The 23,610-nt window shown below is 44.6% G+C and overlaps 1 protein-coding gene across 3 annotated transcripts in view; it reads right to left on the bottom strand.

The window, feature by feature from the left end:
- The window catches only part of VMP1 (vacuole membrane protein 1), a 139,003-nt gene that overhangs the window by 99,638 nt on the left and 15,755 nt on the right, over positions 1 to 23,610 (bottom strand). For all 3 annotated transcript variants that reach the window (XM_075853035.1, XM_075853033.1, XM_075853034.1), the window contains exons 4-6: positions 17,800 to 17,935; positions 4,338 to 4,428; positions 1,382 to 1,492 (exon numbers count right to left, since the gene is read on the bottom strand). In XM_075853035.1, the coding sequence (XP_075709150.1) occupies positions 1,382 to 1,492; positions 4,338 to 4,428; positions 17,800 to 17,935 (338 nt within the window). The remainder of the gene's footprint in view (positions 1 to 1,381; positions 1,493 to 4,337; positions 4,429 to 17,799; positions 17,936 to 23,610) is intronic.

The raw sequence follows: 23,610 nt of genomic DNA on the forward strand, positions 1-23,610 counted from the left end.
AGCCATACACAGCTTTGGTGTTACACAACAATTGCACAACCAAGTCATCATGTAATCTAGCCCGTATTTATTTTTTTATTTTCTACTTCGTGTAGCTGTAACACGAGTACAACATATTAGAAAAATTTATGAATGCATGTGTATTTTGGTACAGATAATGTAAACTAGCCAGATATGTTAATTTGCCCAAAAAATGACCTATATTTGGACTGTTGCGTAATATTTGGAGCTAGTGAAATGCAAATAAAAATGCATAGTGAAATGAAAAACAAAAAAAAATTTATAAAAAGTTACTCAATAATACAAAAAAAAAGGGCAATGCCATTATGAAAGAATTTGCCCCATTAAAACAACCCCTGTCCATATAGGGTACATAGAAGCACCAGAGGAAGGTTCCCTTTTTATTATAGATAATGACTGACTATCTTATGTAATTGTAGTAATTTGTAATTTGAGTCCCTTAGTGGCACATTAACCCCCCCCCCCCCTGATTTTGACCTTAAAGGGTTTTCCACAACTCAGACATTCATGGCATATACCCAGGAAATGCCATAAATGTCTGACAGATGTGGGTTCCAGGTCTGGGACCCAAACCTATATCAAGAACAGGGGTCACCTGACCCTAGTTTCAGCTGGCGAGGCTGATGTTGGCTGCAGATTCCAGGTGGAGACTAAGTGGAGTGGTGGTCGCTGCTTGGCTGTTTCCGTAACTCCCATAGAACAGAATAAAAAGAGCCACGCCCATCCACCTCACCAGGTACTTTATTTCAGTTGCTTTTCCCTCCCATCAGTGTGTGCTGATAAGAGGGTAAGAAGAAAGAAGGAGCTGCTTCCTGCAATCACGGCACTGCCAGAGATATGCTCCGGCAAGTCCTATTCTCCTTCCGAGCACTGCTCGGGATAATCAGTAGAGGGTGTTAAGGCAGGTTGAAAAATGAAGACAACCGCCTTAGCCCTCTTGCACACGACCGTTTTTCACAGCATCCGAGTGGCACCGATAATTTTCACACACCATTCACTTTAGTGGGTGTATTGGGTCCGTGAAAACTGACCCGACTCTCCGATCCGTGGAAAGATAGAACATGTCCTATCTTTCCATGGATCAGAGACCCATTAATGGGTCCATGAAATTAAAGTGAATGGGTCAGTGAAAACTATCGGGAGCCACTAGGATGCTGTGAAAAACGGCCAGAGTGGCACTCAGTCGTACCTCAGTCACCTTTCATTTTTTCTAAATATTCCCCAATAAGGGATTTTTGGCCTACATAAAGCATAACGGGGAAATTCCATTCTAGCCAGCCATTTTTGTGATATGGGTTTGTAGATCATCACACAAATCCCATAAACAAATAGTAGAATAAAGAATAAATGTATGTCTTACCAAATATAGAAGGAAGGTGTGTAGACCTGTTCCAAGTCCCACAGAGGACAGGATGCCTAAGCCTACCCAGTAGGCACACCATAAAGATTTATTTTCAACATAATGTACATACTGCAAGAAAATGACATTTGTAAGTCTTTTAAGCAATTACAGATGTAATATTGTTATAAGCCTAAGGCCTCATGCCCACGACCATAGCCATGTGCACGGCCGTGATTTTCGGGTCGGCCGGCCGCGGAGTGACAGCCGCAAGCCACCCGCAAATAGTGAGCCGTGCACATGGCCGCGTCCATTGTTTCCTATGAGCCTGGACCACAGAACACAACCGTAATAAGACATGTCCGTTCTTTCCGTGGTCCAGGCTCCTGGGCCATGCACTGACCGTGGAAACCACGGACGTGTGCATGGGCCCATAGGAATGAATGGGGACCCAATTCTTCCGTGAATTTTCGGGGGAATTGTGGCCGCAAAAGCACGTTCGTGTGCATGGGGCCTTAAGATGTTCTCTTGGTTTATGAAACTTAGTACCCCATTTTTTAAACAGAAAAGAATGAACTGGATTATGGCAAACAATTATTCTAAGTGTCAAAAGGGTCAGTTCAGACAGAGTTTTAAAGGCATAAATCGCCCCTTCCCTTTTTATTTCAATGGGAGGCAGAGGCATTTTTTTTTACCCGGGCACGAGGGGGAAAAAAAAAAAAAAAAGTGGCATGATCTTTCTTTGAGCGGTTTCTGCCTCTGACCGCTTATTGAAATAAAGGGGAGGCAGAAAAAAAAACTGTGGTGCTCGTCTCTAAACGGCTTTTCAGTATTTTTTGCCTGCGTACTTGCATTCAAAAACTTGCCTGCAAAAAAATTCTGTGTGAACTAAGCCTAACACCGACCAAGAACAGCAGCAAACACGAATGATTAAGAATACCTTAGCAGAGAAGTGTAGCACTGCATGGATGTTAAAGGCTTTGTTGAGGATTAGAAAAACATGGATACCTTCTTCCAAAACCAGTGCCAGACCGTTCTACAAGTTGTGTGTGGTATTGTAATTCAGCACCATTAACTTTAATGGACACTGACTTTTCAAACAAAGTATACCTGAGATATATCAACTTTGTAAATACCTGTTAAAATGTAGGTGTTTCCCTTCCTGTAATTTGATGTCCATCCCCTATTGTGAAGCGAAATTGTCCCTAGTTACAGAGCAGAGTAGATGGACTGCAGGGGGTGTCTCTTAACTGCCTGCCTATAGAAATCTATGGAAAGGGGACCAGGGTGAGAGAATAAGGGTATGTGCGCACACACACTAATTACGTCCGTAATTGACGGACGTATTTCGGCCGCAAGTACCGGACCGAACACAGTTCAGGGAGCCGGGCTCCTAGCATCATACTTATGTACGATGCTAGGAGTCCCTGCCTCGCTGCCGGACAACTGACCCGTACTAAAAACATGTTTACAGTATGGGACAGTTGTCCTGCAGCGAGGCAGGGACTCCTAGCATCGTACATAAGTATGATGCTAGGAGCCCAGCTCCCTGCACTGTGTTCGGTCCGGTACTTGCGGCCGAAATACGTCCGTCAATTACGGACGTAATTAGTGTGTGTGCACATACCCGAACACAGAAATGCTGCCGATAGAAGTCTACAGAGAGGGTGGGTTGAGCAGGAGACCGGAGTAGAAGTGAAAGAAACATTTGCATGTTGCCCATACAAATCTATGGAGAGGGAGGGGGAGCAGAGAGAGAAAGACACCGCCATGCTGCAACTTGCTGGTAAGATTTAGATCTCACTCCAGTGCTGGATTCTCAGCTCATTACTGCTGTATAATCTCCCCCATGTTGCAGCGCATATATTATATTATATTATATATATATATATACATACACACACATACACACATTAGATAGAGACGGGAGAGCAGGATTCTCTTCTATGTGTGCAGTGTATAGAAGACATAATAGCAGTTAGGCTCTGCCCACTATCTAAAAAATAAAGTCACATAATGGCCAAAAAGAGTGTTATACCTCATGTACACATGACAGCTTATTCTGAAATACACCTGAAAAGTTAGGTACACTTTAAAAGGCTCTAAACTGCAATACCAGACAATCCATGGGCAAGCATTGCACTGTTTCTGGAATAAAGCAGTCATGTTTTTCAAATCCTGTTCAACCCTTTTATGTAACGGAAGCAAGCTATATTTTGCACAGCAGTATATCAGTTAATATCACAATTAGGGTTTTACATAATAAAAATTAAAAATAAAACCTTTAAATAAATTGTGCTACTTTCTGTGAAGGACACAGGCACATATACAGATTGTAAAATACTTTTTACACCTCTGTTAACGGAAAACAAATGGAAAAAAATAAAAATCACATTGAAAGCGATTCAAGGCATTTCGACAAACGCATCCGAATGTCTTTTAGTCACTACTGACCAACACCATTATTTCATGCATTGGGGCACGTACTTTTGGCTTTCAATGTGAACATAGAAGACATGATGTAACTGAGTTTGATACAAATAGTAAAGCATGTGCAAAGTTACTATTACAGCCAATTAATATGATATAAAATGTATTCCCTTCTCTATGATACTATAAGGCCCCATGCACACGACAGCAAAAAACCTCTGTTTTTGCGGACCGCAGTTGCGGTCCGCAAAAACGGAGCCATTCACTTTCATTGAACACTGACACCTTTCCGTAGCACTACGGAAGGGTGTCAGTGCCGTGGAAATGTTCCGGGAATTATGGAACATGTCCGTTCTTTCGCATTTTGCGGGCCGTGCTCCCATACTTTGTATGGGAGCACGGCCCGAAAATGCGGCAGTCAGTCAGCGGCCGGCCGTGCCCGCAATCGCGGGCCGTGATTGCGGGCACGGACGTGGTGTGCATGGGGCCTTAGCCAGTAGCACAGGACTTCACTAGTAACGATCCAAGGAAGAAGCAAAGAGTATACCTGTTGATGTGCTCCTTCAATATAATACGCTACTGTAAGAACTGAAAGCAGGAGCAATAATGAGCCCACCATCCCACGACGGTACCATAATCTATGGGAGAGAATCGAAACACGTAGTTACCATTCTTCATACATCAAAGCAAAGCAGTCACAAATAAAAAGTACCTGCAGCCATTTGCAAGTATCCAGAGGTTGTTTAGCAGAAATAAACAAATCAACAATGAGAGTAATGCCTACAGAGGCAAGTGCTTTTCTTTTTTGAGGTAAATATTGTTAGGGATTTGGATTTACACCCTGTGAATAGGCCTATGAGAAAAGCTATGCCAATTTTTGTCTAAGTATGATCATCAGGTGAAGGCATTGGGTTGAAAAAGATGCAAGTATTATTGGGGTTCATATTTATTTATTTTTTTAAAAACTTTTTAAACTAAAAAATTTGCACGCCTTGAATTTAGTCTCGAGACTAAATAAGCTTCTGGCGGGAGAGGTGCTGACCGCTCCGTACTGGAGTTAAAATAAGACATTCATGGCAAGAAGTTCTCAGAGTCTCTAGTCTCTTCTGATGTACTTATTTATTTTTGAAATTCTTTATTTTCGTAGCAACAGCCACATATTTACAGAATACACGATACATCAAGTACATGTGGGAAAATATAACAACTTACAGAAACAAAGATGTATGTATTTGAACTTTACACTGTAAACCTTCCACGAGGTAGCATTATATGTCATCTTTAAAGTATATACATGAACTTCCCTACTATGCATAAGAAAGACATATTTTGGTAGAAGTACAGAAGGAAGTAAAAGAGCAAGAAGGGGAGGAGGGAATAGTCACTCCCACTGAGGAGACCCCCGCCACCACCGAACAGGGCCCCACGAGTTATCCATCAGTGTCCACACTTCCAAGAATGTCAGTGTAGAAGTCAGAGTCCTGAAATACGATCCACGGGGCCCACGTGCGGCAGAACCTAGCGTGTGCGTCGTGCGGCAGAACCTAGCGTGTGCGTCATTGACCTTCGAGACCCAGAGGGACAATGTCGGTGGAGAAGATTTCTTCCAGCGTAAGGGGATACAATGTCGTGCAGCCATCACTAAGAAGTGAAGCAGAGAGCGTTTGTATGTGTTAGCCGGAATGTCACAGTGATGGAGGAGGAAGAAGGCCGCGTCCATGTTACAGGTAGTATCAGTCACTTTGAAGATCACCCTCTTGACTCCGTCCCAAAATCCTGTTAGTAGTGGGCATGACCAGAAAGTGTGGAGAAGGGTACCATTGTCCAAACTGCATCTCCAACAAAGAGGTGAGACAGTCGGGAAGATGCGATGAAGGCGGACCGGTGTCCTATACCATCGTGAGAGCAACTTAAAGCTAGCCTCCTGATATCGTGAGCTAATTGATGTTTTATGGGCTAGGGTAAGAATTCGGGAACATTGACTTGTGGTAAATGTGATTGCCAAATCAGCCTCCCATTCAGAAATGTACCCAGGCGTCGGTAGGTCCGGCAGGTTTAGTAGAAGACGGTAAATCGTGGACAGAGTATGGCGCGCCGGCCCATCCTCGGCACATAGCTGAGATCTAGGGGCGTGGAATAGGGCCGAAGAGGGCAATGAAGAGTAGAAGTGGCGGAGTTGGAATACACGCCAGTAACCCAATGGGGGGAGGTCCGGCATCCGTGTCAACTCCGCGAGAGAGAGCCACTCTGAGTTCTTCAAGAAGTGCTCTGCCCTAAATATCCCTGCCACCAACCAGGACTTGAACACCGGATCAGTCAATCCAGAGGGAAAGGAAGGGTTTCCCAGAATCGGAGTCATGGGAGAGCAGAGAGGGAGGAGACTCGATCGAACCATTGGAAGAGCACAACACCGGAGCGTGGGGCCTATTGTGGGATGGCGGTGAAGGGACGTGAGAAGTCCCTGTTTCAACCATGGAATCGTCTCTAAAGGAATCTCCGAGAAACCTTGCTCAAGGCCTATACAGGCCTTAAAGGGGGCGTGCCTACACCAATCAACCACTCGCGACAGGTGTGCTGAAATGTAGTACGAGCGAATGTCAGGAAGTGCCAGTCCTCCCGTCTCTCGGGAGCGGCATAGGAGCGCACGACTGAGACGTGGATGTTTGCCATTCCACACAAAGGACTTTTGAATGGTGTTAATCACTTTGAAGAATGAAGGGGGGACAGCAATAGGAAGGGCTTGGAAGAGGTACAGCAGACGGGGTAGTATATTCATCTTAAAGATCGTGCAGCGTCCCATCCACGTAAATGTGCCCCCGTCCATCTGGCGCAATCTGCTTCCACTTCCGCGAGAAATCCTGGAAAATTTAAATTGTAGAGCTCCTTAAGGTCCGCTGGAATGCGCACGCCCAGGTACTTAAGGGCCACCGGGTTCCATTTGAAACTAAAAGATTGCTCTAGTGAAGACAGCAGGGAAGGGGGTAGGGAGACATTCATGGCCTCGGATTTGGAAAAATTTATTTTAAAGTTAGAGAGGTTGGAAAATCGACTAAACTCCTGCATTAGATTCGGGAGGGAGACGGAGGGGTTAGTAAGAAAGAATAACAAGTCGTCTGCGTACGCTGCCACTTTAGTGACCCGGGATCCCTCTCCTATTCCCTTAATGTCCTGATTTTCACGAACATGTCTTAGGAATGGTTCCAGGGTAAGGACAAAGATCAAAGGGGACAATGGACAGCCCTGTCGTGTCCCATTATGGATTGTAAAATCATCCGAGAGAATCCCGTTCACCCCAACCCTGGCAGATGGGCAGGAGTACAATGACATTATCCAACCCATCATTTGAGGACCTAGACCGAGAAGTGTTTCCTCCATGTACATCCAATTGACTCTGTCAAATGCTTTTTCAGCATCAGTGGACAGGAGCATAAGTGGTACACGGGACAATTGGGATTTGTGTATGAGGTATGTGTATGCCTTTGTAGTGTTATCTCAGGCCTCTCGCCCCAACATGAACCCCGACTGATCAAGATGGATTACCCCACCAAGCAGGGGGGCCAGACGCATTGACAATGTCTTGGCAAAAATTTTAATGTCTGCATTAAGCAGTGAGATTGGTCTGTAGCTGGCGCATTGAGAGGGGTCTTTTCCCGGTTTGGGAATCACCGCTATATGGGCCCTGAGCGCGTCTGGTGGAACGCGTGAGGAGAAGGATAGAGAATTCAGGGATGACAGCAGGTGCGGCCCAAGGCGGGAGATAAATTTCTTATAGTAGGGTAGCGTGAAACAGTTAGGCCCCGGGGCCTTCCCTGCAGCAGAGTTTTTGAGCGCATCAGTTAGTTCGGTCGTGGTAATCGGTTCTTCCAAGGCAGTGAGTACCTCCTCTGCCAGGGACGGCAATCCTGAGTCCGCAATATAGGATTGGATATGTGCACGAAAGTCGTTTGACATCGTGGCCGGGTTGGTAGAGTCGGTGTTGTAAAGAGAAGCGTAGAAGTCGCGGAACTGTGCAGCTATGTCCAGAGGCATGCTGGCTCGTGTGTTGGGGTGGATGTAATAAAGGGGACATAAGTGCGCGCTTGTTGGATCCGCAGAGCTCTAGCTAGCGATCTGCTGCATTTATTACCATACTCGTAAAAATGGCGCTTACATTTAGAGAGGGTGGCTTTAGCTTTGGATAATAACGCAGTTCGACATTCTACTTCATGGGTACGCTTGTGTGTGATTTCTAGGGCCTTGATCTCCGACAGTAGCCGAACGATATTCACGGCGCGCTCTTTTTTCAATCGTGCTCCGTGCTTGATGAGAGTGCCGCGAACTACGCATTTATGTGCCTCCCATAGCACCCTCGGGTTCGTGTCGGCGGATGTGTTTGTGATGAAATAGTCATCAAGCGTAAGTTGTACATCCGATGAGACGAGGGAGTCATTACGAAGCGAGGGATTGAGCTTCCACTGGGATTGGAACATTAACGGAGATTGCCATGACATAGACATCGTGACAAGGGCATGGTCTGAGAAAGAGATGGAGTCAATGTCGGCCGCCTGTAGCGTTGGTAGAGCGCGATGCTTGATAAATATCACATCAAGTCTGGAATAAATATCATGTACGGAGGAGTAAAAGGAAAAGTCCCTGTCTGCTGGATGTAAAAGACGCCACGTATCTACAAAGTTATGATCATGGAGGGCTCGTTTAATGTGACGTAATTGGGAGTGGGGGATTGACGATGAACCCGATGAAACATCCATGGTTGGTTCCAATGCTACATTGAAGTCACCCCCTAGGACAATGGTACCCTCTCCAAACTCCTCCAATGTATCTAAAAAAAACAATCAGTGCTGTACCCTGACCCATATTAGGCAAATAGAAGGAAGCGAAGGTATAAATCTGTGAGTCGATGCTACCCTTGACCAAAAGCATTCGCCCCATCCCATCACTGCGAGCGTCCAAGTATTCCCATGGAATAGAGTGGGAAAGAAGGATACTTGTCCCTCTGGATTTCGGGTCGGGAGAAAAGCTATGATATGAGTGTGGAAACCATAAGTTGGATAACTTAAAGGGTTTCTGTTCACTCAAGTGCGTCTCCTGCAGGAAAGCTACGTGTAGTTGTCTGCCTTTCAGCATGTTGAGCAGGATGGATCGCTTCCCAGGACTATGTAAGCCCTTAACATTCAATGAGCCTATCCGTAGGTCTATCTGGGAATGACGGGCCATGTTCCCAGCGGGAGTGGGTAGAAGGAAGGGGAGGGAGGGCAAGAAAGGTAGAAGTCGAAAATCAGGCAGAAAGAAAAGAAAATATACAGAAAAGGTGGCCCAGAGGCCAACTCCTACGTGGCAAGAAGACCTGTGGAGAAAAAGTTAGCGACAAAACGGGAACAAGGAAAACCAAAGAGAAGCTGAGGGGGAGCCCCGCACAGTGAGCAGCATATTAAATGAACACTACAACTTTCGTCCAATGCCCACCAATAGGTGAGCAAGGGAGGCCGGAACACCTTATATAACCAAGCCCAACCACCAAGGCCCATCAAACATTACCCTCCCTTTTCCTGAGAGACTTAAGAGCGAGATACAGAGGGACACCAGGGCAGGGTTATTGGCGGACTACGAGCTCAAGTTATTATCCAAATCCTTATTAGAGGGCCAGTAAACCAGCAGGCCTCGCCTGGCACCACATGACCTAACGTAGCTTCCTCCCAACCGGTACAACAACCCTGCCCGGATGTTCTGCACTGTGCAACTACCCGCCACGTCGCCTGTAGTAAATAAAAGGAGGGGAGGGGAGAGAAAAGGTATGGAAGGGAAGAAAAGGAGTGTGGGCGGCAGGTAAAAGGGGAGAGCAGACAGATATATCCGATGCCCGCCAAAGGGTGAGCCAGAAGATAAGCAGGGGATACCGCAGTACATATAACCGTTACAATCACCAGAAGCCCCCTCCTTAAGAACATTAAGATATGCATATGAAGTATGTAAAGAAGGCTAAGACATGTGGTATCAGCCCGGACAGATAAACAACCGCTATATGGATATGCAACACGATAGCCCGCATAAAAACTACAATAAATGGGGGTAGCCCATTAACGAATGTTATACTGTTCATATAACATAACATGTAATATAATAGGACCCTAGGCAAAAATACTGTCTCGTTAGCATAGTAATACACACACTACCCCCTGGTTGTCCGCATGAACATGACCGGCAACGGGCTCTAAAAGATGAGGTGGGAGGGGGGAGGGCATGCATATTACGGAATACCAACATGTTGGGGGTGCAGGAAGGGGGGAGGGGGGGGGGGAGTTGGGCACAAAAGGTGTGAGCAATATAAAGGACAGGGTATATCTACTGTTCTGTGAGTAGCAAAGGATCGGACGTATCGACCCTCTTCCAGGAAAGTCCCGTCGATCATGGGAAAAGAATAAACGTAGCGGGGTTGCTCCAGAGGACCCGCGAGTAGGGACACTCTTCAGGAGGGTGTAGAAAGAACCTGTAGGCAAAAAAAAATAAAGAAAGAACAAGCAAGAAGGACCGCTAGGCACTTTAGGAAGCCCGATAGCCGTAGGAAGCCATCGATGTGTCATCCGGATAACAAATCGTAGATCCGGGGACCGATTCAGGCCTCAGGCGGCAGTCGTAGCGAGAGATCCGGCTGAGTTCCTATTGATTCCAGTAGTGAGGGTCTGCTGAGAGGCTTGCTCGGGCGCCGATTACGCCGACGTTGAGGCGGTTCATTCTGATCCAATGCCAGCCAGTCCGGGACCGGATCAATTTGCAAAAACGAAATAGGGCCTCTAGATCCGAGGAATGTCGCAGGCTAAAGGAGGCAGCATCTCTTCTGACGACCACGTGAAATGGATGCCCCCATCTATAAGTGGCTCCAGCCGCTTTGATCTTTTCTAGCAGCGGGTGCAGTAGACGTCTCATGTAAAGTGTCCGCGGCGAGACATCCGGATAGACCGCGACCCTGCCTCCATCAACCAATATCGGACCATGTGACCAAGCTCCTCTGATTATCAAATCCTTGTCCGAGTAGTAGTGCAACCGACACAGGACATCACGCGGGTTTGAAGGGTCGATCGGACCAGGTCTCGAGACTCTGTGCACGCGGTCCAGTAGAAATGTCGCTTCCAGGGGTCTGTCGGTAACTTTATTAAAGATGGCGGTAATTCTGTTAGGGAGGTAGTCTCTGGGACCTTTATCCGGGAAGCCCTTCAGTCGAATATTATTTCTGCGGCCTCTGTTTTCTTGATCATCCAGTTGAAGAGAAAGGGATTGCATATGTGTTCTATTAACAATGGCCGCCTGCTCCAATACATGCACTCTGCTGTCAATGGCGTCGACCGCACGTCAGTGGAAGTAATCCTGGTGTCCACCCTGTCTACCTCGCGTCTCAGGTCTGCGATATCTTGCTGGTGGGATAGTTCAATTTTGGTCACCAGGGAGTCTAAGTCCTGTCTAGTAGGGACAGCTTGTATTAGTTCCCTGAGTAAATGTAAGTCTGCATGCAGGGCAGGTTGAAGGGGGATGCCCTCAGAGCTACCAGGCCAGGGGAATGTGGTTGCTGGCAGGGCAGACAGGGGGATGGTAGGGGATACTGGCGGTATCTCATTACTGCTGGTTCCTAGGAGTGAAGCAGGCATCGGTGGGTTGTCCAGCTGCCCCTGCATGCCAGGCGCCATAGCCACAGCCGCGCTCATGCGATCCTCTGCTCTCCACGTGTCTGTTAGCTGTGCTGCGGGCGCCATGGCACCCAGGACTCCGGGAGCGGCTTGCGGCACTGAGAGGAAGCGGTCCATGCTTGCACTCAGTGTCTGAGATCGGGGTAAGGAGCGGGAGGGTGTAGCGCTTTGTCCCCTACGCTTTCCGGGCATCTCCCGGTACTCAGGACGGGCTCAGCCTGAATTCTGCGGCACTACTGCACGGTGCTCCCCCGAAACGCGTGCTCACCCCGCCATGGCTAAGCCCCGCCCCCCTGATGTACTTATTTTTAACTTCCATACTAAACCACCAGGGCCTGCATATTGAGCCAGTAAACATCAGCTCCTAGGTGCGCCTGGCTGACAGTCCTTCATCAGCCAAGGCCCCACACCCTTCACCAACCCCTAGACCCCTCACACGTACAAGGGTAGGAGGAAAATGAATACACATGACGAAAGCTCGATAGTGAAAGGAGGTAGAGAGGTGTGTGCAATCTTCAACATGCTTCCAACTTCCAAGGATATGCAGAGTTTCATAATCTTCCATTAAACAGTATGTGTGTTATGTTAACATGATGAAAGGGACATGCTACAACTGAGTTATGAAAATACAAAAAAAAAAAACACACCACAAGTCTTGCCCTGAAAATAAAATCGCCATTTAAAAGAATGTATGTGGGGAGGAAACTTCTCGAAAGCAAGCTGCCCTGGGGATAAGCTGATCACCGGGGGTCTGGTTGCTCAAAATTCGAGTAAGTAGTAGTAACAAAAGAAGTCAAACGATATAAGTAATACATAGTCAAACCAAATCTTCCAGAGTGGTAGCCGCTCAGGACCATACTATAGGACTTCAATATCTCTAATATGACATGATACTAAACCATGGGGTTGCTCATGTTTCAAGAAGCATACCCAATTTTTCCATTTCTTAAAAAAAAAGCAAAAAAAAATAAGTTATAAGAAACATTCGACCAGTTCACCTGGACTGCAAAAAAACAAAAACAATAGAACTGATGAAGTGAGTCGGACCTGCACTTTTCTTCACTAAATGAGGACTACCTAATACTGGGTAACAAGCAGTCTCAGAACATTTCAGGCAAACACTTTGAAAACTTCACATTATCCAACTGACCTTTGATAATCAAATAACCCTGAAACAATGAGGCTTATTTTTTAAGTATGCGTAGCGCTTAATATGTAATATGGTATTGAATTACAGAAAACTTGTGCCAAGTCGATTCAACACTTCAAGCTTTCTGACACAAAATAACTTGGATCACTTTACTGACAAAATCTATTACATGTAGCTCCCCACCAAACTAGTGCCAGTAGCCCCCTCCCGACGGCAGGCCCAATTTAGCGTTTATCCCACAAAGGACATGTATCACCTATCCACAGTGCCCCACCACTGGAATCCCCACCAATCACTAGAACGGGGGTCCCAAGCCCCTGTTCATCCTCGCTGCCCAACTGCAAAGAGTTTGAATGACGCAGTGATCGTGCATTTGCCCAGCCGCCCATTTATGGTCTACAGGGTTGGCGGAAACACCAGAGTGCAGGGAGGGGGATATGGTTTGTCACATGATCATTATTAGGTGATACCTCTGCCTTAGTCTTAGGCCCTGTTCACATGGCATGTATTTAACGCATATTTTGGCGCATTTTACACACCAAAATTGGCGTTAAAAAATGTTTGATTTAAGCTTCCCATTGACATCAATGGGAAAGCGCGCCGATAGTGCATACAACGCACTTTTTTACACTAATGTATTTAAAATACACGTTGCGTAAAAAAAAAACACGTTGTGTTAATTCTTGGTGCGGAAAACGCAGCGAAAACACGTCAAATGTTCCCAAAAAAGCCAATGGAAGTCCTAATTGCGTGCCAAAAAACACGCAAGAAGCGCATTAAATAAAAAAGGAAAAAGCACACCAAAAACGCATAAAAAAACCAAAAACATTTGACATATTTGGACAGGTTTTTTTTTCAGCGCCGTGTAAAACATCCCCTTAGGGGTACTCCCAACTAAGACATAAATTGCGTAACCCCAAGAAATGATAAATGTTTGATAGGTGCAGGTCCCACCTCTGGTCCCCTGACCCCCGTTTCCTCTGGAGAGGTGGCTGCCGCATCTTAGCTGAGAACACCTCTTCATTCATTTTCTGTTATTTGTATTCACTTCTATGGGAGATACGGAAACAGACGATTAAGCGTTCTGTCTGTATGCAACATGCTCAACTTGGGGGACGGGTCATGGTACCGTCATTCTACAGATAGATGAGGGTCCTACCCCTGGGATCCGCACCTTTCAGACATTTATGGCAGATCCTGAGGAATACCCCTTTAATACCCTTTTTCCTCCTAGGACGTACATTTAGGTCATGGAAACTGCATCGTTTCCGCAAAATGACATAAGTGTACATAACAGTCAAAAGAAACTTAAAAAAAAGGAACACTCCTTACTGAAGGCGCTCCTGCACAAGCGTTGAAAGTCGGCCGCGTCCCCAATAACGGAAGGGCCTCTCAGTGAATGAAATATAAAACCGCTTTATTGCCTTAAAAAAAAAAACAAAGAAAATAAACCGGACGTGTATAAAACAGTATGCCTCTATAAATGAATCTAGAAGCTACGCGTTTCGACCTAGTACTTAGCTCTTCATAAGGCTTATGCCTATAAGCCTGATGAAGACGTACGTACTAGCTCAAAACGCGTTTTGTACTTCATTCACTGAGAGACCCTTCCATTATTGGAGACGCGGCCGACTTTCAACGCTTGTGCAGGAGCGCCTTTAGTAAGGAGTGTTCCTTTTTTTTAAGTTTCTTTGGACAGTTTTCTTACATCGGATCCTGCTGATTTCGGCCACCAGTGCCCACTCCAAAGGCCAGCAGACTGCCCATGTATGGAGCTCAAGGTCTCCACACGCTAGAGGATTGTGTTGTGCCGACTTTCTTGCACAACCACAGAAGGGGAGTGTATTAACTAAAACACCTTTGTTTATGCCATCTGGTTTTGAATCTATGGTTGTAAAGGATTTGCCAGACACAGCTTCTGTGTCCACGCCTGTAGTTAATCAGTCTGCATCTGCTCCTAGGTCTGATAGAGTGAGTCGATCTGCTACCACTCAGGCTGGAAGGCTGAGGAGTGGGAGAACCTATCACAGCCTGGCCAGACGGTTCTAGCTCCCGCCCTCGGTCTATTTATACCTTCATTTGCTTCTTGTCTTTGCCTGTGAATCTCTCTTGTTTCCTGGCTCTGCTGTTCCAGCTATTACTATTGACCTCAGCTTCATTTTGACCCTGGCTTTACTGACTACGCTCCTGCTCTGCGTTTGTTACCTCGTGCACTCCTGGTTTGACTCGGCTCGTTCACTACTCTTGTTGCTCACGGTGTTGCCGTGGGCAACTGCCCCATTTCCCTTATCTTCTGTGTACCCTTGTCTGTTTGTCTCTCGTGCACATATTGAGCGTAGGGACCGTCGCCCAGTTGTACGCCTGGGACGTGTCGTGCAAGTAGGCAGGGACTGAGTGGTGGGTAGATTAGGGCTCACCTGTCTGTCTTCTTACCCCATCATTACAACGGCATAACCTTAGAGCAGCACTCTGTATCTTTTTTTCCCCACATCCTTTCCCATAAGTGTACGTAAGTGATGGCTGGGCACAGAGCTGTACCCGTGCAATTAATAGTGGGTGTCGGCTGTCTCATACGGCCGACACCTTGCTCTACAGGGTGAGATCGGAAAAATGCTGACCGTGGCAGCTAAGTGGTTAGACAGAGGGAGCGGCTACCTCTGTCAACCCATCATCCCAGGGCCTAATAGATTGCCAGTTAGCGTTATGCCGATAGGCATATAATACACCGCAATATAGATTTGTTACTTCATACAGCAGTTTAGGCGGTAATTTAGGTGTCCATCTAATTTTATTCTCTCACTTAAATCGGACATTGGCCGTGAGAAAACGCAGAGAGCATACTGGGCAGCACAGTTGCCGAGGCAACCGTACAACACCTGGACAGTCTTGAAAACAGGTCCTATTACCTAAACGAATGCCTCAGCAAATGGACCACCCAGCATGTATCCTACACATCTCTACATGCCCGATGTCAGATCAGGTTATTCACCAAGAACGTTCATGGTTTACTGCCAGTGGATAAAAGTCTGTCCATGGTCATGTGATGGACACGCAGGTGCTGGGATTGTTAGAAGACACAGCTCTGACACATTCTGTAACTGAAACGAGACATGCAGCTGTGTGTCGATCACACGACCATGGACAGAATTTTATCCACTGGAAGTAAATAATGAATGCTCCTACTGAATAACAACAAGCAGAGATTCTGAAAACTATGAGGAATTAATAAAGGAAGTATATTTTAATTATATTTTTATAAAATTATATTTTAAAACATAAATTTTCTGAAACCAGAAAACCTTAGACAGTGTTAGGGTATGTTCACACGGCGGGGGTCCGTAACGGCTGAAATTACGGGGATGTTTCAGCCTGAAAACATCCCCGTAATTTCAGCCGTAACGGCATGTGCAGGCGCTTGAACGCCGCGTCCATTACGGGCGTAATTAGCGCTGCTATTCATTGGAGTCAATGAATAGCGGCTCCAATTACGGCCAAAGAAGTGACAGGTCACTTCTTTGACGCGGGCGTCTATTTACGCGCCGTCATTTGACAGCGGCGCGTAAATATACGCCTCGTGTGAACAGACAAACGTCTGCCCATTGCTTTCAATGGGCAGATGTTTGTCAGCGCTATTGAGGCGCTATTTTCGGGCGTAATTCGGGGCAAAAACGCCCGATTTACGTCCGTAAATAGGCCGTGTGAACATACCCTTATAGTCATAATGTCGTGTCGTGTCATGTGCATTAAAGTCCAGGGGAGAGTTACTATTAACAATTCTGTAAGAGAATCGATCCTTCTGAAATCAGAGGTAATTAAATAAATAAAGAGCAGGGAAAGTTCAACTCCAGAACAATTTAAAACATTTCACAGTCAATATCAATGAAAAAAAAAAAAAAAAAAAAAAAGTTAAAAACAGTGTTATCTATATGACAATTCCTACTTGACATTAAACAAATCGCAAAAGTATCCCCCTGCCGGGATACCCAGTGATCGGCTGTTAGTGGAAGAACCTGGCAGGAAGTGTTCAATTTCCCTGCAGCACCACCATTCGGGAAAATGAGCATTACACAATGTCCATTGCAATCTGTGTAATGCAGGACAGGTCCTCTAGAGCAAGCGAAACTCTTTGCAACACCTCTCCACTCTGGACAAGACATGAGGATCCCGAACAGGGGATCCGCTCTATTAACGTAGAATTTCCTAATAGAGTATATGAAAATTGTTGTTTTTTTTTTTTAAACTGTACAACTCCTTTAAGTCATTGTAGATACATTATTTCAGTAATCTAACTTTTCTTCTCCATTTATGTCATGAATTCAGAATTCTGCTGGTTTCCCATTACCAAAGCAATGCTCTGTGTGAGATGACGAGGCAGCTACACAATTGAGCAGAGCTGTAGCGTCACATGTCTGAAAGTGGAATGGCGATAAGCTGCTGTCTGTTTCCAAGGGCAACCAGCATATTTTTTTAGCTAAGGATATGGTTCCTTCCTCTACAGATTTAATTCAACAGATCTCTAATGACTTCTTCATGGAATATCAACTGAAACTCAACTGAACGATTTTCTGCTATTTAGCCTCCCTGGCACTCGCATTACTCAGAATTATCCTGACATGGAACGCCTGGTTAATTGTACGTTATTGTATCCTGTTGTAATCCTCCTGATGTTGCTTGATCAATTATACTTCTCCACCCTCATTGTTCTTCCTCCCTCCCTGTAGTCTAATTCACCTACAATGCTGCTTTATGCCATTGCATTTGAGCTCTATTCGCCGGCTCCAAATATATGTCCCTAATTATGTCCCGGTTAATAGGGATTTTGCCATCAGATCTGTTATTCTACTAAAGACAGCAGTCTTTACTTTCCTATGTATATTGAATTTTTTTTATAAAAACACAATAAAAAAAAAAAGTAGCTATGGATATGAATGGAGGAAAAATCAGTAAAGAAAAGTACTTCCAAAATATACTGAAAACAATTGTATAAATTAAGTGTAAAATAAGGTTAAACATGTCATGCCTAAATTTGGATGATTTGTTTTTGTGGGGGGGTAGAGAAGTGCTCATACTGCTATTCCTAAATATTTAAAAGATACATAGAAACAATAAAAAAAAAAAAAATCAATTTTATAACCTTAAAAAGAAAACCATATCAGTAATAGGCTAATGTTGTGAATTCTTACTTTAAGCTCCATTCCTTCAAGTTTATCAAGGTTTCAAGAAAAAAATACTGCAAGGTAACGAATGGCTTCCTCCAGAGAACAATACTCTGTCTTTCTTCGCGGTCCCTCCTCCTCTTCTCATTCAGGCAACTGGAATCTGAAAGATTAAGTCATAAAAATGCTACGCTTGAACAAAAATAGGTCTCTACAAAATATTTTGCGCGTCAATGTGCAATTTCTTCACGGTTTACGATTCAGAGGGCTGGTGAAGCCACTCTTCCATCAATGGACTATCACAGAGAAAATAAAGTGATTATTTACAAGTGCAGTCATACAATAGGCGAGTCATCAGCAAGTCTTGTAAGAGGATGGTTTACATGGCAGCTTCTCGATCACAGCCAGCATAAGGTTCAATAATGGTTAACTACAGTAATTGGGGAAAAGGAACGTTTAAGACTATGTTCATACAAGCATATCAGATTCATGCGCGTGAAAAACGTGTGTGAATCTGGTCCGTGTGTGTTGCGATATGCATCAGTGTGCTTTGCGAGTGGCATGCGTTATTCACGCACACCACATTTTTTTTTAATTATTTTCAATAGAATAGATGCGCAAATCACGCACCGCACACTGATGTGTATCTGTGTGCGGTGGATGGTTTTCACACACCCATTGACTTCAATTGGCACGTAGGTGCGTGAAAATGCACCAATATAGTACATGCAGTGCGTTTCACACAGCGGACTCTCGCTGCGTGAAAACTCACCCATGTGTGAACGGCCGCATTGAAATCAATGGGTCCGTGTGCTGCTCGTGATTTCCATACGCAGCACACGGTCGTTATTCACGTTCGTGTGAATGGCCGCTAAGGCTATATTCACACGAGCGTGACAAATTTTACGCGTGTACAAGACGCGTGCGTTGCGTTATGCATCAGTATGCTTTGCGAGTGGCATGCGTTTTTCACGCACTTTCTTTTTTAATGTAATGGATGTGTAAAACATGGACAGCACACGGATGTGCATCCGTGTGCGGTCTGAGGTTTTCACACAACCGTTGAAATCAATGGGCGACTAAGTGTGTGAAAAACGCACCAATGTAGGACATGCAGTGAGTTTCATGCAATGGAGACTCGCTGCGTGAAAACTCACACGTGTGAATAGCCCCATTGAAATCAATCAATGGGGCCATGTGCTGTGCGTTGTTTCAACACAGCACACGGACGAGATTCACGCTCGTGAAGGAGCTGGTGAGTCTCCAACTTAGTTAGGTAAGATGGTGAATTCAAACAGGCATATCATATAAATGTGCTCAATCAAGACTCGCGCGTAACTTGAAGCTCCTGGGCCCCAATGAAAAATCTTTAACAGTACCACCACCTACAATATATCATTTATAATACTGTGGTCTTCCTATGCAGCAGACGAACTTTAGGGCCCCTGTAAGGTTTTTTTTTTTACACTGGGCGGTTATCATGCAGACGAGCATTCATATAACGCTCGTTGCCAATAATTGCCCTGTGTAAAAAGGGCAGCGATCAGCAGATGAACAAGCAAATCTGTTGTCGGTAGCACATCTTCCTGTGTAAACAGGGAGACGCGCTGCCGACGTGATAATAACGTATGGGGATGAGCAATCGGAGTAACGACCGCTCGTCCCCATACATCGCTCCGTGTGACATGAGCAAACGAGCGCTGATCAACGATGTCTTGTTGATCGGCACTCGCTGCACCGGCCGAGTATCGGCCGGTGTAAAAGGGCCATTGGGCTCCAGGTGCAGCTGCTATCTCTGCACCCCCTATAACTACACCCCTGCAGCTAGATACTATGTTCTATAGCGTTTGGAAAAACATGCCATAGCGGACCTGTCTATCACATAGAAGATGGTCTAAAGCCAACAGATGGGATAGAAACGCCACTTATCCAGCTGATCATTGATGCAGTAATGTTAAAGAGGCTCTGTCACCAGATTTTGCAACCCCTATCTTCTATTGCAGCAGATCGGCGCTGCAATGTAGATTACAGTAACGATTTTATTTTTAAAAAACGAGCATTTTTGGCCAAGTTATGACCATTTTTATATTTATGCAAATGAGGCTTGCAAAAGTACAACTGGGCGTGTTTAAAGTAAAAGTCCAACTGGGCGTGTATTATGTGTGTACATCGGGGCGTTTTTACTTCTTTTACTAGCTGGGCGTTCTGACGAGAAGTATCATCCACTTCTCTTCAGAACGCCCAGCTTCTGCCAGATCACGCTGTGTCGTCACTCACAGGTCCTGCATCGTGTCAGACGAGCGAGGACACATCGGCACCAGAGGCTACAGATGATTCTGCAGCAGCATCGGCGTTTGCAGGTAAGTCGATGTAGCTACTTACCTGCTGATGCTGCTGCAGAATCAACTGTGTAGACATCGAGCCAGCAAAGAACGCTGAAAGAATTCTACAGCTTTTAGAGCTGAAATCGAATGACATTTTTCCGAAACTGGTAGAAAAGCTGGAAAATAAATAAATATAGAGAGATAGATATATATATATATATATATATATATATATATATATATGTATGTGTGTGTGTGTGTGAATAAAAGCTATTTGATAGGTTATCGCTTCTTTTCTTTGGGAGCTAAACTTTCATCTCCATATTGTCAATGTGTCCAAACTGTATGAACAATTTTCCATGGAGGAAAGTACTGTACCTAGCATAGAATTACATATATATATATATATATTATATAAAAAACACTAGTCCTCAATAAATTAGAATATCAAAAAGTTAATTTCAGTAATTCAATTCAAAAAGTGAAACTCATATTACATGGATTCATTACACACAGAGTGATCTATTTCCAGCATTTTTTTTCTTTTAATGTTGATGATTATGGCTAGCAGTTAATGAAAACCCAAAATTTAGTCTCACAAAATTAAATAAGCCCAATTTCAAAAATGATTTTTAGTACGGAAATGTTGGCCTACTGAAAAGTATGTACAGTATATGCCCTCAATACTTGGTCGGTGCTCCTTTTCCATGGATTACTGCATCAATGCGGCGTGGCATGGAGGTGATCAGCCTGTGGCACTGCTGAGGTGTTATGGAAGCCCAGGTTGCTTTGATAGCTGCCTTCAGCTCGTCTGCATTGTTGGGTCTGGTGTCTCATCTTCCTCTTGACAATACCCTATAGATTCTCTATGGGGTTTAGGTCAGGCGAGTTTGCTGGCCAATCAAGCGCAGTGATACTGTGCCAAAAGTACCAATACCTGGTGTAATAACCAGTGTGGGCAGGTGCCAAGTCCTGCTGAAAAATGAAATCAGCATCTCCATAAAGCTTGCCAGCAGAGGGAAACATGAAGGGCTGTAAAATGTCCTGCTAGACGGCTGCGATGACTCTGGACTTGATATAACATAATGGACCAACACCAGCAGATGACATGGCCCCCAAACCATCACTGACTGGAAACTTCACACTGGACCGCAAGCAACTTGGATTGATGCCTCTCCACTCTTCCTCCAGACTCTGGGACTGAGATTTCCAAATGAAATGCAAAATTTACTTTCATCTGGAAACAGGACTTGACACTGAGCAACAGTGTTGGTCCACTGTGTTATATCAAGTCCAGAGTCAACGCAGCGTCTAGCAGGATATTTTCGAGCACTTCATGCCTCCCTCTGCTGACAAGCCTTATGGAGATGCTGATTTCATTTTTCAGCAGGACTTGGCACCTGCCCACACTGCCAAAAGTACCAATACCTGGTGTAATAACCACAGTATCACTGTGCTTGATAGGCCAGCAAACTCGCCTGACCTAAACCACATAGAGAATCTATAGGGTATTGTCAAGAGGAAGAGGTTTGTAGGCGTAAATCGAGGCATAAAACGCCCGAATTACGTCTGAAAACACTGCGTGTGACATACCCTAACTGCGTTATATCAAGTCCAAATTCAACGCAGCCGTCTACCAGGAAATTTTCGAGCCCTTCAAGCTTCCCTCTGCTGACAAGCTTTATGGAGATGCTGATTTCATTTTCCAGCAGGACTTGGCACCTGCCCACACTGCCAAAAGTACCAATACCTGGTGTAATAACCACAGTATCACTGCGCTTGATTGGCCAGAAAACTCCCCTGACCTAAACCCCATAGAGAATCCCTAGGGTATTGTCAAGAGGAAGAGGAGACACCAGACCCAACAATGCAGGCGAGCTGAAGGCCGCTATCAAAGAAACCTGCTGATCACCTCCATGCCACATTGATGCAGTAATTCATGCAAAAGGAGCCCCGACCAAGTATTGAGTGCATATACTGTACATGCTTTTCAGTAGGCCAACCTTTGGTATTAGAAAATTAGAACATTGAATAAGCCAAATCTCAAAAATTATTTTTGAGACACAAAATTTTGGGCTTTCATTAACTGTTACCATAATCATCAACATTAAAAGAAAAAAATGTTGGAAATAGAGATCACTCTGTGTGTAATGAATCTATATAATATATGAGTTTCACATTTTGAGTTTAATTACGGAAATAAATTTACTTTTTGATATTATAATTCATTGAGAAGGACTAATTATATATATATATATATATATATATATATATATATATATATATATATATATACACACACACACAGTTCATTGCCGTTATCCCCTCTCCTAAACGCCTTCTCCGGCTGTAAATATCGGTCTGCAAACATTTTGCGCCTTTTATCGTAATAATCCGGTGTCACTTTGTGCGCACACACCAGAAGAGGACATCAATGCACAAGCGCAGGATTGTGTGTGCTGGGGGAAGGCGTGGAGCTGTCAATCAAAAGTAAGGAGGCGGGGTCAACTCAGAAAGACTTGAGGAATGAAGATTTGACTCTTATGCTCATTAGCATACAGTGCAGGAACACTAAAAAGCTGAATACTAAAGCTACAGAGCCAACTAAGAAGACAATTATAGGTTATATAGAAATGATTGTTCACCCACTACAACCAGGTATTACTGGTTTAATAGGTGACATGCCGGTGACAGGTTCCCTTTAAGGGGGATCAGTCAGCTGAATAGGCTACGCTATTTAAAGTAACCACTTTTATCGCTCCTATTACCGAAATGGCACAACATTGTATTTGCAGCTGTATTATGCGAATTTTGAATAGGGCAGCCTAGTTAGTTGACAGATCCACTTTAATACTTTTACAAACAATTCCAAACATTTTTCGGAAAGTCTTATCCCATACAGGTAGAAAAATAAATGAATACACGGAGGATCGAGCTCTATATCCAATTGTCTACTACTGGCTGATAATGAGTATCTGCCATAAAAATCCAACCCAGCAGATGACATTTTCAACAAAACCTCCAGGAACATTTCCATCCAGTTTCATGAGCCATATACCTGTATGTTAGTAGTGGCGCAATATTGGAAAGCTGCAACATCTTGATGTTGTAAACTCCTACTATAATAGCATCCGTATCATCCACAGACATGCAGTGTGAATGTCCAGAAGAGTGCGAGTCACAGGACTACCCATGACTACCATATTTACACATTTCAGCAATGTAATTGCTGTTGGACAAGGAGCGAGCCTTTTTTTGCCATTATTTCAGTGCTACATTCCAAGAGCCACAGATTATTTTTACGTCTACGTAGCCATATGATGGCTTTTTTTTTTTTTTGCGGGGAGAGTTGGTTTTTTTAGCACCATTTTCAGGTACGTATAATTTATTAATTAACCTTTTATATCTTTTGAGGGGGTATTAAAAAAACTTTTATGCGGTTTACCATGCGCTATAAACACATTAAGTTTATTCTACAAGTCGGTACAAATTCACAGTAGATCGTGTTTTATTC

This window comes from Rhinoderma darwinii, chromosome 2 (genome assembly GCF_050947455.1).
Source record: "Rhinoderma darwinii isolate aRhiDar2 chromosome 2, aRhiDar2.hap1, whole genome shotgun sequence".
Lineage (NCBI taxonomy): Eukaryota > Metazoa > Chordata > Amphibia > Anura > Rhinodermatidae > Rhinoderma > Rhinoderma darwinii.